Below are 19,698 nucleotides of genomic sequence, written 5' to 3'. Positions count from 1 at the left end.
AAGCTTGACGAGGAAGATGGCCCCAGGTAAAGAGATACATAAAGAAAATCTTGCCACTCACTGAGTGGGGAGTAATTGTGCGAAGGGCACAATAAAGAGATACATAAGAAAATCTTGCCACTCACTGAGTGGGAAGTATTGCGTGAAATTGATTTCACTCCATCAGGCAATGGGTTGCACTTACCCTGTAGAGACCGTAGCCCGGATTGAATCGCATTAGCTCCCCCATCCAGAGTAGACTGTCTCTAGCTGTGTCCCATGGTACAAACTCCTGCTCGCGTGTCAGGTACTTGGTCATGTCAAGGGGTATATTGTACTCCAAGAGGTTTGCCCTTCAGCGTTCAGTGATATTGAGGAAAATAAGGAAGACAATCAGAGCTATAGGGTTGGATTATTACATGTCTAGTGTATACTCCGACCTATCTATCTGTCTGTCCGTCAGTAATCAAAGTATCTATTAACTTTAAAGGGGAAATCCAATCCAAATATAAGTTAGTGTGATTAGAAAGAGTAATGTATTACGAGTTCAGCGGTAAAATTTTGATCGAAATCGGATGAAAAATAAGGAAGTTATGACATTTTGAAGTTTAGCTAATATTTGAGGAAGCAGTTCTTGAACGGTCAATATGAATATGCAAATGTCAAATTGAGCATGTCATATTCTTACAACTTGCCATATAGTTTGTACATAAAATTATTAAATTTCAAGTTTTCTTCATTCAAACAAAATTATGCCCGAGGCTCAAATCCTGATATATCTAACTGCACTATTCTGAAGTTATTCAACAGGGAATAACATCATGTTTCACACTTCAATAACAGAAACATTGAATTTTCGTCATTCTTCGTACATAATCAATGGAAAATTGTGAGCTAATGACGTGGTCAGCTCACTCATTTGCATTTTAATATCCACTGTACAAGAACTGTTTTGCAGAAATTAGCAAAACTTGAAAATCTTATTTCTTCCGTATTTTTCATCCGATTTCAGTCAAATTCTTACTGTTGAACTCGTAAGATTTTACCTTTTTATCAGACTAATTTTGGGACTGGATTTTCTCCTCTAGGTGAGTATAGTGCGCGCGGGTTTGTTTGTCTGCCTGTCTCTCTTTCCGACTACTCTTTATGAAAGATATGGCACCTGTTCTTTCAGTCCAAGTCAAATTATAATCGAATCAAACATGAAATGACTCCTACATTCATTTGATGTGTTTTGGTGTGTATCTCTAAGATGAGGAAGAAAGAACATTTTCTTAACTTTAGCAGAAAACAAAAGAAGAAAAAAAATCACAACGAAATCTTATATTGCAAAACTTGCGTCTGTACATTACAATGATTCAACTGTATAGGAAATTTTCATGCATTCATTTAGGCCAGGGAGGTGACTCACCTCCCTGTTTAGGCCTACACGTTAAGTATTCAAAAATGGTTCAAGTTATTCCTTACTAGATGCTGTATCGGACATTTGATTTTGCTACAATTATTCTTGGTGTTGAGTGCAAAACTAAAACTAAACAATCGGTCCGTCATGTGATTCTCATTGACAATGGCTTATCTCCAAAACAAGTAAAGTGTTATCGCGCCATCTTCTGATTAGGAATCTAAACTCGGAGGCTGTAATCTACGCTTTCGAAGAATATACTTGGATACTTTACCTTGCTAAGTTGAAGGCATCATCGATAAGACCAGCTCGTTCAACCGACATGATATCCTTTGTGGAGAAATAAGAATGCATTTACATTATCATTATCTCTACTTCAAGAGTGGAGGAACTGCAATTCCATAATAATGTTTATGTTGACTTTGATAAATAGAGCAAACTCAAACGCACGGTATGGTAGTCGTGTATCCAAAAATCGGACTTGAAAAAAACAATATTCTGGAATCCAAACTTTCACATGTTTTCTCCTAAAAGTAATAAATAAGACGAAGCAAGTGACGGTGTCATCCCCTCCCAGCTTTCTGCTTACTTTCTACACAAATTAATATAAAAGACTTTGTTTTGATCTATTATCTTACAACCGCACGGAGGCCAGCTATTCTACCCCAAAACTCATTGTTTTTAGGCTAGGCACAAGACTACAATCAGTCGATGCGAAGGATACAACTTATTTTTGTTGATTCTATGTAAATAATGCCGAAATCTAGTTAAGATTTATGATCAGCTCAATAGGAGACTGACTGATGGCATCATCAACTCCGCCAATTTCCGTATGTGACGATTTCTAATATCGATGATTATGAAACATGTGAATTCCAAAACGCCATAAGTTTTTTATTATTATTTCAGATCCAACTGTGACAAACTCGCTACCATTTCATTCGTTCGTATGGTTTCAGTCTAATCACTGAAGTGAACAGTCATGAAAATGATGCTGAATTGTCTTTAACATCTTTCCCACCTTAGGAAGCTATAGGGCGTTAGCAGCATTTGTCCTTTGAAATTATACAGTTTATATCTACTATTTAAATGGGTAACGGTCATGGCCGGCGGAACCGTGGGGGCCGTGGGGGCTCGGGCCCCCACACTTTTTATTACAAAGGAATACATAAGGTGTCATCATTTTGGGCCCCCACACTTTTTTTTAACCCGGAAGTACGTAAGTGGCACTAAATAGAAATAAATAGAGATCTTGAAGTTTGAGCGCGGTAAGATGTTTTTCCACTGAAGACCTATTTTTTTTAATCTTTCAATTTTTATTAAACAACATCAAACAAAATTACAGAGATCAAAAACATGATTATACAAATAAAAATAAACAAGAAAAGAAAAAAAATAAGATTTTAGGCAGCATACAAAAACCAATAATGTCGATTATAATTTACTAAACAATATACATTGTATCAAGTAAAACAGTGTTATAACGAGGTTTTTAGGAACATATTTTTACAATTAACCCTTTGCTTCATCAGGTCCGTAGTCTATCAAGATACAGAAACAAACAATAAAAAAGGACCAACAAAATATGTGGCACATCCGGGACTCCGGATTCAACTACATCCAGTCTCCATTTTCGAAAATGTAAAGCAAGCTTACCCTTTTTCTTTGCCAAAAAATACTCTAAATCCTTGTTAGTCTTAAGACAAGCTTTCAATCCCATGAACTCTGGGGTGGTACCCTGAAATTTACAAGTATAAATATAATATTTTACAAGAACAAAAATATAAGTTGAAATTTTGCTTGTCAGCCGATGAAACCCGGAAATGGAAGGGGAGAGATGAGCTGAGGACCTTTTTTCTTTTTTTTTTTTTTCTTTTTTGCTTGTTAGCTCATGAAACCCGAAAGTGGGCCCCCACACTTTTGAAAACGCTCCGCCGGCAAGGTTGAGTGGTTGTATCACTCCGGATTTTATTGGGACAACATTTCTAACATGAGTCTTGTGCGAGCTCTATCACGAGGCTGCACAGGACAGAAAAAACAAACAAACCCTACAATATTTGTGGCTCAAGTAAATCGGTATATTCGAATTAATATAGAAAGATCAGAACATAATAAATGTGTGTGTGGTGTGATGTAACATTTTATCTGAGTAAAATGTCATTAATGCGTAACATAAATCAGTCCATGATGATACATCAGAGATGTTGTCTTTCAACAATGACTTCACGACAGAGTATATATAAAGCAACCTGTGAATTAACAATTATTTAATGTGATGTCTTGTCTACTAAAGACAATTAGGATTACTTCCTAATGACTAGTGAAACTTGCTTTCTGTGGATACATGGGCTGCGTGGGAAACGCTAAATCATTAAATCATTCACGGATGATAACGCGTTTGATTTTTTTTTTCATTTGACATTCACGGAATATTGAGAATCTAGCTGTAATGCAGTACATAAAATTATTTGACCACATTGTTGAACAACAACTTTCGCGTAGTGTGTTTACCGGATTGGCGGTGTCTAACTGCTCTAACTGCTGGCTGAGGGAGTTCCATGTGGTTGTGTCATAGTTGACACGGTAATATCCCATACGACCCGTGTTGGCCACCAACCAATTCCCTTCGCTTCCATCCTTCTGGTATTCAACTGTGTAATTAAAGAAATATTAAATCGAGATTAACACTTTAGTAGAAAGAAACGAAATATTATAATCTCTTGAACAGTTCTTATTATGGGAAACTTTATCTTTCCCCGCGGACGATGTGGACCTATTTGATAATAAAGCGCCGCTTCACATGTGTCTTCAGCTCTCCCTTTGTAACGATCATTTTCAATATAAAATAAAAATTCGATTTTTCTGTATTTCTGTTCTTATAGGGATCAACGCATGTGATATTTATCAACTTTTCGACCATTACTTTAGTACCAAAATCTTGTGCAGGGCCCGCTGAAGAAAAAGAAGAAGAAGACCTCCCCCCCCCCTCGATATTTTAATACTAAAAGAACAAAACTCCCATGATTCCCTAAAATGATATGACAACCTACACTCTCTCTCTCTCTCACACACACACACATGCACACACTCTCAAAATAAGTTTCTAGGTCCCTTTTAACACTCCCTACCAATCTAGATTCCTTTTATTCTTTTTTTGAGGGGGGGGGGGGGAGGGAAGAAATCTTCTTTCTAAGGCATTTTCATCTATGTTTCTATGCAACCAGAACTGTCACTCTTCGTCCGATGGGAGTCCTTGTTACAGGATTCTTTACACCCACTCTCATCTTTGATTCATACAAACCTGATTCAATTTCTTAGCTCTTGTATAAAAAGCGCGTTCTCTTTTCAGCGTATGCCATGCCTCATAAAGCTCTTCAACATATACTTGCACTTCATCTACGACTGAACTCATATTTCATGTTATTTCATTTTTAATTAACAAAAGGTAAAAACAGTGAATTATTTGCATATGATATTGACACAGAATTAATACAACATTGCAAGAAAGGCAAACAGCGAACGGAAGCGCAACCTATTATCCATGCTGTGACTATTGTGACTATCGAAACAATGTCGTTGGAAATGGAGTTCAATACTGCTCTTGATATTACTTACAGTTTCCTCCTTCCCATCGCATCCATTCTCTCCTCTCGTTATCATCGTTCTCGAATTTATGATACAATGGGATTTCCCAGCTGTAGCTGTAATCGAAAGAACAAAATATATAGCACTGTATGAAAACTCGGATTGAAACTAAGAAATCATGATATTCACATCAGATGCCTCGTGACAGAATAAAAATGAAAGTGCATTGAAACTTTCCTGCCCTTCAGTTCAAGATTTTTAACTTTAACATTTTTATCAGTCTGTCAGCCTATATACGTAAGTCTAACTGAAAGAGGGTTGTTGCAATTGAATTGCTCTACTTCGGGGGGGGGGGGGGGCATTTCATGAAGCATTTTGTCCGACAAAGTTGTCGGACAAATTTGCTCTCAGCCAATCAGATGAAAGGATTTCAGTAGCCTGTCTGTCAGAAAAATATCCGACCAAGCTGCTTCATGAAATGCCCCCACTGTACTCTGAGTGCTTGTCTTGCTCCAGTCATAACGACTTATTCCAAGATGACCAGGGCCCTGTTTCATAAAGCTGTTCGTAAAGTTACGCATGACTTTACGAACGACTGAAATATGGATTGCCAATATGTGTGCCCATTTCCCCCTTATGTTTTAACAAAGTACGACTGAATATCAACATTTCATCTACATGGGGGCAAAAATACACTTCTATGTAAAAACCTGTGTTAACATGTAATAATCATGTTCATCTGCAAATTTCAACTACAGCTACTTAACAATGATTAGGAAACCCACTTGGCTTGCCATATTTAAGTCGGTTGTAAAATTGCGTATGACTTTACAAACCATTTTATGAAATAGGGCCCTGATCGTAATAAGTCCCGTTATTACTAAACTAATAAGCACAATTCTGCTTAATAATCTGATGCCCTCTTTACCATACTCTAGCAATGGGCTTTTGGCACCTCGATCACCTCAACTTACTTTTGCTGAACTATGGGGCACCAAGTGTCGCATGCCCTATAACGAAATGTTGTCATTTCGTAACGAATTTAATGATTATTTCATCGACGAAATGTTGTCATTTCGTATTTTTTCATCGACGAAATGTTGTAGAAATAAGGCATGCGACACTTGGCGCCCCATATACTGAACAAGTATAGTTACTGTGATTTATATGAGAGCTAATCCCGGGAAGGTATAGTATTGTACTGCATGTATAGAGTTGTAACACTGTGATTTCATTTTTTGAATATTAATGTGGAACGTGCAATACAAAATTTATCAAATTGATAGAGTTAAACTGGAAAAAAAAAACACAACAACAACAGGATAGTGTAAATGTTGTACGAATCTGTCCCATAAGAGAAGAAAGTTAAATGCAGAAGTTTTTACCTGCAAAACAGCACTGCTTGTCACAACCAAACTGCATTGGTCTTAGAAATCAACATGTTGGGGGACATTTTCTGAAATTTACTTACAGGATATCAAAGACACAAGAGCAGTGATCGCTTTCTAACAAACTTTAGCAATGGTAGCTCGAGCTCCGAGTCAAATATATTGAGATTATATATTGTCATTAGTGATGTTTGTTTTGTTTTTCTTTTTTTGCCACGAGCTTTTGCCACGAGCCTTTTGCAAAGGCAATTCACAAAAATTTCAGCACACGCACACACAGAGCGCGACCGGCGAGCTGCGAGCTCGCTCCGTTCCGATCGCTGTGTGCGTGCGAATCCACTGCATAAAAAGGCTAAGAACGTTCTAAACCTACTCAAATTCACTTCCGTAGAGATCTGCGCTCTTATTGGCCGACGGGTCAACAAGGAACCACTCTTGTGAGCCGACGAGATCAGTGTCATTCGTCCTCATGGTTACGACAGGAAATCCCATCTGCAGCGTCCAGGTATCCATGACTCTTTTCACGTCTATAGGGGCGTTGGCTTCAATAGAAGCCTGCATAAGAGAGAGAAATAAATGAGCCTGATCTTCAGAATCTCTCAGGGAAAAGGTTCAAAAAGGTCTGATAGTCTCGCAACGGGATGTATGTTAATAATATATAATCATATCAAACTGAAAATTCCCTTGTTACAGTCTGATATGATTATATATTTGTATGAAATGTACCCAATAATATGAAATGATTTATTCATAATCGTATCTTATTGTACCACTGCGAATCCATTGATTAAATGGTCATTATAGACTTATGTTAGTTAGACCAATACTGCTAACGAGTGCAGCAATATTAATACCAGTGAGTCATTTTATATTTACTTTTTATTGGAAGATTACAAACAGAGTTAATTCAAGGCGCATTTTTGTTGTTGCTGTTTTCTGTGTTGTTATCGTCCATACCTCCGTAGTTTTCTTTTGTAATGATTGCATTGGTTTGACTTGTTCTGTTTTGTCAACTTAACTGACATTTTTTTTTCTTAAATCTGTCAAAGGTATGTATGTTACAGTACAATGGGTAAGCTACTCACAAGGGCTTTTCCTTTCTTGCTGCTTCCCCCACCAATGGCATTGTCTTTGTATGTAGTCATACCGCCACATTATTTCTACTTGTATGTCGTATGTCCTATGAATTTTTCTCTTTTTGTATCTCATTTTGTACATTTATGTTTTATTGTATGCTCTGTATATTTTTAATGCTTGGTGCAATATAAACTAAACTAAAACTGAATTATATCACTTCACAGCCCTGATGAAGGTCTTAAAAAGACCGAAAGCTCGGGAATAAACTACATAATACGTTGAACTGGCTACGTCAGTGAATGTCCTTATCTTCTCGCACAGAATAAATAATAAAGGAGCTACACTGGTTCTGTACACGGTCGGGACCCCTTCTCGCACACACACACACACACACACACACTCTCTCTCTCTCTCTCTCGATATATATATATATATATATATATTATAAACATTTTTATATAATAACTTTATCCTCCTAGAAATAAAGATGAGTAAGCTTTTACATATATTTGGGGGAATGGCAACTCACATGGCTAAGTATGAGCTCCACTGAAAAACTTCAAGCTTAGTTTACAAAAATTGTCCTCTTATATTGTGATAGAAGCATGATGAAGAGAATTACGATCAACATTATCCACATCAGACTGTATTCACAGAAAAAGATGCCTTTTTGAATATTGTCCCATCTTGCTATGTACATGTGTGTCTGCTTGATTTTTTTTTTCTTTTTTGATGTGGTAACATGCTTTTCTTTCGACTGTAATTACGGAGATACGGAGGTCAACATTTATTAAAAAAAAAACAGTTCGTCAAATGCATGGATAATCAGTAGGTTTAAAACTCATACAATTGCTGATAGATTGGGTCTTTGTTCTCTTCATGAGAATATTTGAATTATATGCATCTGCGACTGCACAGAGGAGCCTTTCTGAATGAATGATAAACGTATATGTCCTAATCACAGCGATAATGACAGAAATATTGATAACAAAGGGAGCGTTCCAATATGTATGAGCTACATTTAATTCGGTGTTGTTAGGCCTAATCTATAAACCTTAAGATTAGGGGTCCATTGACAATACGTAAAGGTATTTTTGTTGTTGTTGTTGTTATAATAGCTGCAAATCATAAAACAAATTTTGATTATCTACTCTCAACTCCCTATAAAAACGAATCGCGTTATCAAGCCTCTAACGATCACCACAGTCGATCAGCTGATGATAGTGTGCGAATGTGTGTCACGCTAGAGACAAAGAAGCATTGTAGGCCCCTATTTGTGTGCGTGTGTGTGTTTGTGTATGTGCGTATGAATTCCCAAAGTTGCACTAGATCTTACAGACAACTCACATTTGTCAATTCAGCCCACAAGTCATCCGAGACTGCAGTACTGTAGATGTTGTTTTTCAAGAAGTTCTGTGTGAAAGAAGACGTACATCATCATAACGAAATCATTTCTCATGGAATCATTGCAGCCATAACATTTATTGATGGTATACATGATATTCAACTATTACAGTTATTTCTAGTATAACCATAACACTATACTGGTATATGATCACACAGATTCAGTGGCGGATCCAGAGATCTTTATTTTTATTTTTTTTAAACAAAAGAACAAAATAGGGGGAGGGACAAGTTCGCCCCCCTTTAATTTTTGTAAATGCGCCTTCCCTTTACGGAATTCCTGGATCCGCCCATGCAGATTTATCGATTTCATACAAATACTATCATCATTGTGATAATTAATTACATTTTACAACAAATCATCATGTTTTCATCATAATGATATGCCATCATCATGAAAAGTAATCGTGGCAGTGATTGCAAGTTTTGCATAACAGACCTTGCTATTGACTCCTTCTTCATAGAGAAGTCACGAATTATTTGTTGACTCAAGAGAACATCTATTTTCAATAAGCAAGACTTGCCAAAAGGTTTAGTGAACTAGAACGATTTCCTGGCAAGCCATTATGGCCTGGCGATATCATCATAACCATTTTTTTTTTTCAATGTGCCAAAATATACCCAGGGGATCAGATCATTAAAAAAAAGAGATTAGTTCGAATAACTTCTGACATTCTTTCTTTCTTTCTTTTGGTCTCTGATGGCAAGATGTAATGAATTTGTCATGATATTTTATAAGTATCTTCGAATTAGATCAATGAAGATGCAAATCGGAAGTTCAGGTAATTGCGTGTTTAATAACTACATTTATTGCCATCAGCTTGCAAGTTATTTCATCGTTATATTCGTTTTTATTGTTTTCGATATAAACGTGCACGAAGCAAAAAAAAAAAAAAAAAAAAAAAAACGAAGAAACCAACAAACAAATAAAAATCTGATAGGTTTCAAGAACTATATTGAAGCTTACCGTGACTCCTGCTCTGAACACGTCCTCTCCCAAGATATTATTCATCATGCGTATTACTGACGCTCCCTAGAGTTGAAATGATGTACATTGAAAAGACACAGGTCATAATTATTTCTAAGCAACGCTTTGACCCCCTCCCCATCTTACTAAACGGCGATTCCGCTGCAATCCTCAAAAATCGAGAAAGCGTGACATAATATCGTGGCTTGATAATTTCAAATCTTCTCCTTCATACCCTGAGCGTTTCTGAAGCGCCAACGGTCGCCACCATCTTACTAGTCAACACAAGATTTTGAACATGTACAAAACATTTGCCATCTCTTTTATTCACTTAAAAGAATGATAATAGCAAAAAAAAAAAAATCAAAGCGAGTTCGAAACTTTATCTTTCTGCCTTTTCTTGAAGTCTCAAATATATACAAGATTGCACTGATGAACAAGTAGGCCTAAGTTACTTTGTAAGTATAGATAGTGTAAGTCCGCGACTCACTTTACTGTACGGGATTGAGTCGAAAATCTCATTGATTTCGTCGGGGTGGTTGACTTCCACAATAATGGGATGTGACGATACAATCTGGTCCAGACCCATTACGTAATGCAGGTCAGATGTCACGAATTGCTCCATCTGATGAAAGAAAGGATGTGGTCAAGTACTACATCATATACATATAGGCCTGTCTGTGATCTGCATGTAAAAAAAAAAAAAAAAAAAAAAAAAAAAAAATTATTTATAGTTTTGGTTGAGACCTAACTTCAGGTTTCTGACACTTTTGTTGAGATAATAACCTCTTATGACATAATAATGTAAGAGCGTGTAATTCCAATAGCGATGCAATGTTTATTTCATAAAAATTGGTTTTGAAAATGGTTGAGATATCCAAAGCAGAGCAATCCTAATAAAATGTGGGACCAACCTTTTATTAGGATCGCTTTGTTTTACTGTGTTTTTGGATGGCTCAGCCATTTCAAAACCAATTTTCATCTAATAAACTTTGAATTCCTCTTAGAATGGTATACTGTATAATTATTCCGAAAGTGGTTTCTTGGTATCTCGCAAAAAGTTAAAACCCTGATCCTTATTTCAACCACTACTATACCACCCCTTCAAAGTGCATTGAGCAAGAAAACCTGAGCAATATCAAATCAAAGGAAGGAAGAAAAACAGTATTGATGAAGAGTGAAAGTAAAACGAAGCTTTACTTTTTTACATTCGCATTAAAATGATGCTAGAAAGAAAAACAAAATGACGCAAAATTACTAAGAACTACACCATAAAATTCTTTCGTGACGATATATCCAATCTGGTGTTACGGAAGAGAGCGCACTACAAGGGAGTGAAAAACATGTATCTGCATGAGTACAGGGTGTCAACCGAAGAGATTGTCCAATTTCTTAGTAGTACATGATCTCTTGGTTGAGATTTTAGACCACAGCATAGAGCCGTAGGCAGGAACATTATGTCCAGTGTCCGGAAGAACAAGAGGAAGCGCAGTGACCCAGTGGTGGAGGGTGGTGGAGGGCGTTGGAGAGAAGTTGTTCTGCCTCTCACACGAGGGAACTTTTATCTTTTGCATTTTTAGAAATGGAATACAACGATGTGGTGCACACTTTAGGAGTAACATTTGGAATAATTTTAAATCAGTTGTATCATGAATAATAATAACTGTTAGTTATTATTGCAAGTTCCAACTGTCACCCTCAGCCCCCCCCCCCCCCCTCCCCCCAAACTGGGCTACAACACCCAACACAACAACATCCAACACTACAACACTTTGTAGGGAGCGTACCATTTTCCAGGTCGGCTCAGCTTGGTCGACCCCGAGGTATTCCACGTAGCTTGCAAACCCTTCGTTTAGCCAGAGATCGTCCCACCAGTGACAGGTTACGATATTGCCAAACCACTGTCAGCGGACATTCAGAGAGGCAAAATAATATGATTATATTAAGCTTCGTAGCGGTCATTGAGCAGGACATTCCAAGCTCCCATTTTGTTTTCGTCACGACTTGGTTAGCACGGACAACACTTGCATAATTTCCCTATATTTAACATGTTGCATACGATGACTAGTTATCAGCTTATTCCTTACTAAGTTATAGTTATATTACCAGTAGGCCTATGCATTTTTTCGATACATTACAAAGCAAGTAGCATATATGCCGAAATATTGTGTTACCTGCAAGCATTTACACATTTCATTTAAACTGAATTTTACGCAGTAAGTCATGTACAGACTTTTGGTCTTTGTTTGGTCTCATGATTATAGAGTGTCTAAAACATTTGATCTGAAGTTAGCGACATTCACTTTGCCTACTACCATAAACGGAACAGCTCCTGATTGCGATAAGTGCTTGTAAAAGCTGTCAATCAAAATAGAAACGGCGCTATAAAAAAATTGTACGTATGTATCATTATCCTTATCATTATCATCATTACCATGTGGGCGAGTTCGTGGGAGACCACAGCAGCGACACGCTGCTTGTTGCTGTTCGCCGACTCGAGGGGATCGTAGAGAAGGTTCGTCTCGCGGTACGTAATCAGACCCCAATGTTCCATGGCTCCGCTACTGAAATCAGGGATGGCGATCATGTCTGTGGATATAAGGAGGTAAGGGCTGATTTATCTCTCTAGAAATAATCTCTATTCTTTGTCCTAATTGTTGGCTTTTTTTTTTTCAAACAAAGCAGTAGAGTTCCCTCAAAATCGGGTAGGTATTAATTCATACCGTAGAATGTTATTGTCTACTTAACCTAGGATTATTCTAGAACTGTGATTTTACCACAGGACTTATAATAGGCATCTATCTACATTAATGGTAATTAGTGAAACATGGTTATGTCTCCTTAGGATCAGTGTACTGAAAACCCAGTTATAGAAGCAAACGCTCTGCGTGTTTAGTGAAATTGATAAAAGACATACAAGTGAAAATCATTGCTTCTTAAAAGGGCATTGCTATTGCGCGGTATAGGAGTGTACAAGCTTTTTTTTTTTTTTCAACAGATTGCAAAAAAAAAAATAATGATTTGGTCTGCTTTGAGGCTTTATGATTCTGATGGCTTACTCACCAAGTTTGGGAAGTGGGTATGGTATATCAAAGTAATACTCGTAATACTCAGTGATGTTCACACCGATGCGCAAAGAGTAGTCCACTTGATCGATGACATCGGGAGGGGCATACACACGGAACTAGGGGGGGGGGGAACAGGGGAGAGAAGAGAAAGAAAAAGAGAAGGTAAAGAGGATGAGGAGGAGGATGTTGGAAAAAGAGGATGAAGGATGATGTAGGAGGAGTGGTAGTGATGGGAAAAGAGGGGAAGAGAGAGAGAGAGAAAGACGGAGGGGATAGAGAGGAGAAAAGAATCATGAACATGGTTCATGGCAAGAAAGAGTCACATTTTGTAAGCACAATAGTAATAATTTGATTAATATATCAGATAGAAAGCTACGAAATTGTGAAGTTTCGCTCTTTTGATGATGTCATCGCCTCACGACTTGCCATATGGCTTGTACGTAATCATCATCTTATATTTTTTCTTTTTTATAGTTACATACATTCATCCCCCAGTCTCAAATCCTTTATCTTACTAATCATTATTCTGATGTTATTCTGCCAGATGTTTTACGCTTTTACAGAAAAAAAAAGAATAGGAGAATAAAAACATAAATAAAAATAAAAATAAAATTTTCATCCTCTTTTCGCGAGGTGATGTCATCAACTCGCTCAGACGCATATTCACAAAAACTATTTGGGAACTGGTCTGCAAATGTTTGGGAAACCTTATAATTTCATGACTTCCAGAAGTTTTTATCCAGGTTTTTAAATCTAATATTCTCTGTTGTGCTTGTAAATGTTACTTTTCATGTAACTTTTAACTGCTGCAGCTTACCTATCACGAGCTGTCACGTTTTATTGTGTTCACCACTGTTTTACTTTGGCGTGCCCCCTGTGTTTCTAATTCAAAGCGTGACTTCTAGTGGAAATTTTTTATCTCTTTTTTATTTTTATTTTATTTTCATTTTAATTTTTCTTTTCTATCTTTTTTTTTTTTTTTTTACAGTTTAAAAATCCAGCCCGGGATCCACGACAATCACGGCTTGTCATGTTTGCCCAAACCCTCCCCCGCGTTGTCTCACGTCCATCCCGTTTTGTCCACGATGACCTGAAATGTGTTGCTGGAACATGGTATAAACGTTAATAGTCGAATGTTCCTTAGAGCTTGTAAGGTTTGTTGCTACGTATTGAACTTACCGGAATACCGCTCGTGAGGTTCATCTCTTTGTAGTCAAACTGGCAGACAATGAAACACGCCAGATACGAACTCATGGGAACAGACGGGTTAAAGTGCGTTATCTCTAGGCCACTTTCATATGACTCGGTGCGCTGGAGACAGAAGTAGACACATTTCAATTATTAACGTATACAATGTACTTTGGACAGCAATATTATTGTAACCGTCGAGGGTAACAGCTTCAGTGTCATTGCTCTTCTAGATGGCGCTGTTTCTCTATTATCCTGATATATACAGGTGTGTACATCGGGCCCGCAAGGCACACAACTCTTCACCTGTTGAAGCTGTTATCCTCGACGGTTCGAGGGGGTTGAAGAGGGACGAGACATAAAACATCTTATTCAAGGAGGAGATTCGAACTCCGAATCCTTCTGTTTGTCAAAAATCAACGCGCAGACAATACACAAAAAACAACAACAACAAAACAAACAGACACGACCAAAATACCTCTGGATTACCTATAGACTTCAGAAGACTTCATTGGCGGCCCATATGTTTTGTATTGAATTAAAGTTGCTCTTAAATACAACAATATTCTCACTCTTCATCATTGCTCAAATACAATCGACGGAAACAAAGAGGCAGAGGGAGAGGGAGGGGAGAGACGGGGGGGGGGTCGGGAGATTGAATGAGAAAGTAAAAGAGAAAGAAAGAAAAACGAGGCAAAGAGGGCGCACGTGATAACAGTAAAGACTGACAGACAGACCGGGGGGGGGGGGGGGGGAGGAACTTACGTTTTTATCCATGTTGGAGAGTGCAAAGTAGTCGGGAGGATGAACAAGAGAGGTGGTGTACCGTGCTTTGAAGGCGGGCTCGTCGAAGCAGGGGAAAGCCCGGCGAGCATCTGTCGGCTGGAACTTACTCGTTGCGATTGCCCTGGAAAGCATCATCAAACATCATTATAGCGAGCAGGAAAAGAACGCATAAACACATCCTTTGCTTATGTTTGCATATTGACATGAATTTCCAAGATGACTATTGATAAGTCACAAAGTCATTATTATTATTTTTTTTAATAAACGCGTGCGTTACGTCCTGTACGTATGTGTGTTTATTTATATAATATGAATTCATCCATTATCTATTATTTTCTAAACTACATTGTGTATCTTCCAAGTGTGATTGTGTTTCTGTGATCATTGTTAGTTTCACGGATACAATTTCATCTCGATATGATTGGAACGGAGTGGAGAGAAACAGGGTAAGAAAGCAGTAAACCGTAGTCATGGGTTTCGGCTTGGTTTACCATGTACAATTTGTACACCGTACGAACACGAGGTCGCTCTGCATTGATAACTTAAGATAAAAGATGTTAACGTCAAGTTGTTGGGAGTTTCGTAACAAGACTGCAAAGTTAGTGCTGAGTTAAGTGTAGGTATACACTTTAATGGAGGAATTAACACGCCCTCGGTCCATGTCTTTTGCATTTCTCTTTGTTGTGTGTGTGTGTGTGTCTGTGTGTGTGTGTTTGTTGACTTGTAAAATGTATTATATATACTTAAACAATTGAGATATTCTTCAATTACGTTTGCGCGAAGCAAAAATTGCTAAAGATCAATGTTTGGGAATCCTTTAACTGTATGAAATTAGATAAATTGCCAGGTGATGATGGTTTTATTATTGAGCATTTGGGAAAAATTGTTTAGCAACTACATGATTTGTATATGCTACATACGAGTTTTATTCGGTTGATGAAGAGAATTGAAGTATATTTCGTTTACAATGGTTGGAAATATAATATTGTTTTAAGATGTCTCATTAAGAAAAGTATATCAATTTTTATAACAAATGTCATTTATACAGCAATCATACACTTTATGAAGTAAGATAGTCAAAACGTTTTTTCATTTAAAAAAAAAAAAAAAAATCACCCACATTTTGTAAGGCCGATACGGTTTTGACATAAGTCTGGTGATTTCAGTATAAATTACATGGAGTTATATATTGAATGAAAATCTTTTCAAGTTTGATTGTGTTGAAAATAATCAGTGTTCTTTTTACAAGTAAATGGTCTAAACATATTATAAACATTTATTTCGGGATTGTGTGTATGTTAAGCATATGTGGTAAGGAATTATTGATACGTTTGAGTTGACAGATATTCTGAATGCAGAGTGGAAAGATATTACGAAACGTTTTTTTTTTTTTCATTAAAAAAAAAAAGAAATCACCCACATCTTGTAAGGCCGATACGGTCTTGACATGTGGTAAAGAATTATTGATACGTTTGAGTTGACAGATATTCTGAATGCAGAGTGGAAAGATATTACGAAACGTGAAGTTAAAAGATATTCTGAATGCAGAGTGGAAAGATATTACGAAACGTGAAGTAAAAAAAAAACCAAACAAACTTGTATGATAACAAGAGTATCTTGACTGTATTTGCATAGACGTGGCCAAGCATATTTATTTTCTTTTTCTTGCAGCATTATCTTCCCAGTATCAGATAAGTGTAGTTAACTTTGCCCTCGACGCACCGATCGAACCAACAGGGAAGGTGTAATTAGCAATCAAGGAAACTAAGCGCCTCGATTTCTGATGAGTTTGACTATTTAAAAAGCAGTCACTCACAGCCCATGACGATGGGTGTAGCCCTTTGTCAAAGGGTGACTGGACACCCTTTGGTTAAGATATTATGGTATAAAAGTCGTTATTAACTATTCGATCACGTTCCTTAATAACCTTATCAACTTGCGAGCACAAAGAGATAGCCATACAGCCACCACGGTGAGATCATATAATCTGCATTACTTACTGCTTAAGTCGTCACTTAGAATCTAATATTATTATTTTATGACATACTCAGACGGAGCAATAAGTGTAGACGCACACACACACCCACGCACACACACACACACACACACACACACACATACATGAACGCACAATTTTCCCTAACATGACAAAATACAGCACACTGCAAAAGTTAAAGAGGTCTTCTGTTATGTTCAGAACTCTGTTTAAAACAGAACAAGTAAATGATAAAATTGAGTTGCAATATCACCGAAAGTGATGTCTAACTATCTAGGCTAGCTTCAGTTAATTTCGACACGATCGATGGGATATGAATTAGTGGAGGCGACACATCACATTTTAAACTTCAATTCCTCTGCCTCAATACGCTTAATATTTTACATCGTTTATCATGAAACGGTAGAAGGGAGGGGGACGACCAGTGAGCAAATGTTGACGGCACCAGAGCCTGTTGTCTTTGAGTAATTACCATGACATACAAATAATTTCTTGATTACGGCCTGTGTACTTTGCATGATTAACGCTAAATTTTAGTCACATCTTGCTGATCGATCGACTGAAAATCAATGATCCCAAAACCAACCGAACTAGACGTGACCTTGACTTTCACGAAACGATGGCAGCTGACCAGCAGGTGAATAATCGTTTATACACCTAAAATAGAGCAAAGACCTATTCATTGAGGCGACACAACGTATACGTATATGTGTATATGAAATATATATATATATATATATATATATATATATATATATATATATATGTATATATATGTATTATATATAGAGTACATTGTCCACGTGTTTCGGCGAAATGATAAGATAAAAAACAAAACTGGAACAAAGTTCATGCTGTATTCACCTACGGTTTATTTCTGCACACAGAAATAAACCGTTGGTGAATACAGCATGAACATTGTTCCAGTTTTGTGGGTTTTTTTTAAAGATTTTATATACATGTATATTATACAAATTAAGACAGAATTTATTGAATAATTACATTGTGTAAGTCCACTGAAATTTCCCTGTATCTTGTTTATGTGCCTTTTGCTGCTGTGTTGGTTGTTGTCATTCAAATCAGTTAAGCCTCACTGTTTGCGCTCTGAAATTCCTCCACATCAATACTCTTCTTCCTACCGTAAGACTTCGGAACGCTTGAACACCTGGCTTTGTTGTGCTCAACTCAGTGCTATACTGCCTGGTAATTCTTTTTTGAATGTTAGTAGGGCCTACTTGTATGTTCACTCTTTAGGCTTTGTATGCATCCAGTGAAGAGAAATGAGAAGTTGAGGTATATATATATATATATATATATATATATATATATATATATATTGTTACTACTAGTACTATTAAAGTGCCAAACGTGATTCCGCATCATTCTTGAGTTGGTGTTGATAATATTCAAAGAGTAAAGTTCGCAGCGGTAGGCATAATCACCGTTATCTGACCTAAAAAGTTAGGAAAGTTGAGGCATTTCAAATTGACACTATCATGACTGTTTTCAGGCAACAGCGATAGTGAATACGCCATGGCCTAAAAGTCTGCCATTAACATGCGTACATTCACTGATTTGTATCTTTGTTTGTTGTTTTTCACACACGGAATCAAAACATAATGTTTATATTCTTTGAGACATCTTTCTATATAATTATTATATAATAATTGTGCTGCAATAATCTAGCACTTACAGCATTGCCCACAAACCATTGGGAAGGGCGTTAGTTGATGACATCATCATTCCAGCTAATTAGCATATCTGGATGTGACCAATTTGTGGAAAGATGCAGAACTTCAAAATATCAAATAATGATGTATAGTGTTCTGTTCATCATCATTACTTTCCCTTATCCCTTAGTATGGTCAATACACTTCATGACGAGGATCTGCAAGATCGTCTACTAATGAAATAGGAAAGGTATCCTGATTATATCCAACAATTCTATCTTCACCGTGTGACTATGAGTTTTTATGCATGGCTGAATTTGCAGTCGTCACATTGAGATGGGCAGACGATTACAACGTTTGTTTGTTTGTTTGTTTGCTTGATTTTTTTAAAACAAATGTTTAAGGTGATATGATAATGTTAATTCGTTGCAGTGAATTTGAACTAGTTAAGGGTACTTCGAGCTTTTTATGTATCCAATGAAGAGGTTCTGGTATAGTTGACGTGCTTGGTGCGGGAATCTTATTTCTTAGTATTTATCGGCAACAGTAGTATCACACACTATGTACCCAATCAATGGTATAATACGCCAGATGACATACAGCACAACTCTCTCACGAACACACACACACACACACACACACACACACACACACACACACACACACACACACACAAATAGTCAGTATGTTAAATAGAGCGCTTGATTAGTTGAAGTTGCGTGAAAAAAAATAACACAGTCCACTTATAGTCAACACGAAACATTTGCACGAAGGGACGATTTATAATTAGTTGATTACGAGACTCTTTAAACTCTTTCCAAAAACAAACAAACAAACAAACAAACAAATGAAAAAGAAATCACAAAAAACAGATCTTGATTTTGTTTCCATTTTGAACCTCTTGGCCATCCCAGAATCAGAAGAATAAAAAAAAAAAAGTCATGCAGTTAGGAAGGCCCATTACATGCTTTCAGTAGCGTTATATAAGCTAGACAACTAGACATAATACTTTGCACTTCCCTGTATCATATAATTATCTCTCTTCTATCCTTTCTGAAGGTTACCCTACCAAGTGATGGGAGGTTTATCTCCCTATTCTAAAAGTAGGATTAGGAGGTGTCTGTTTCTAGAAAAGATCTGGACTTTGCATACGATAACGTGGGGTGCACTGTTCACACATGCAGATCC

At 37.1% G+C, this 19,698-nt stretch overlaps 1 protein-coding gene across 1 annotated transcript in view; it reads right to left on the bottom strand.

Annotated features, from left to right (window-relative positions):
• The window catches only part of LOC140229215 (glutamyl aminopeptidase-like), a 40,298-nt gene that overhangs the window by 11,469 nt on the left and 9,131 nt on the right, over window positions 1-19,698 (bottom strand). Inside the window, exons 4-16 of the mRNA XM_072309486.1 lie at window positions 14,824-14,965; window positions 14,050-14,181; window positions 12,866-12,986; window positions 12,237-12,391; window positions 11,590-11,703; window positions 10,293-10,427; window positions 9,803-9,868; window positions 8,779-8,844; window positions 6,728-6,909; window positions 4,997-5,082; window positions 3,893-4,032; window positions 1,656-1,711; window positions 185-332 (exon numbers count right to left, since the gene is read on the bottom strand). Coding sequence (XP_072165587.1) covers window positions 185-332; window positions 1,656-1,711; window positions 3,893-4,032; window positions 4,997-5,082; window positions 6,728-6,909; window positions 8,779-8,844; window positions 9,803-9,868; window positions 10,293-10,427; window positions 11,590-11,703; window positions 12,237-12,391; window positions 12,866-12,986; window positions 14,050-14,181; window positions 14,824-14,965 — 1,543 coding nt within the window. The remainder of the gene's footprint in view (window positions 1-184; window positions 333-1,655; window positions 1,712-3,892; window positions 4,033-4,996; window positions 5,083-6,727; window positions 6,910-8,778; window positions 8,845-9,802; window positions 9,869-10,292; window positions 10,428-11,589; window positions 11,704-12,236; window positions 12,392-12,865; window positions 12,987-14,049; window positions 14,182-14,823; window positions 14,966-19,698) is intronic.

This window comes from Diadema setosum, chromosome 5 (assembly GCF_964275005.1).
Source record: "Diadema setosum chromosome 5, eeDiaSeto1, whole genome shotgun sequence".
NCBI classification, from domain to species: domain Eukaryota; kingdom Metazoa; phylum Echinodermata; class Echinoidea; order Diadematoida; family Diadematidae; genus Diadema; species Diadema setosum.
This window is presented reverse-complemented; position numbering and strand designations above follow the sequence as displayed.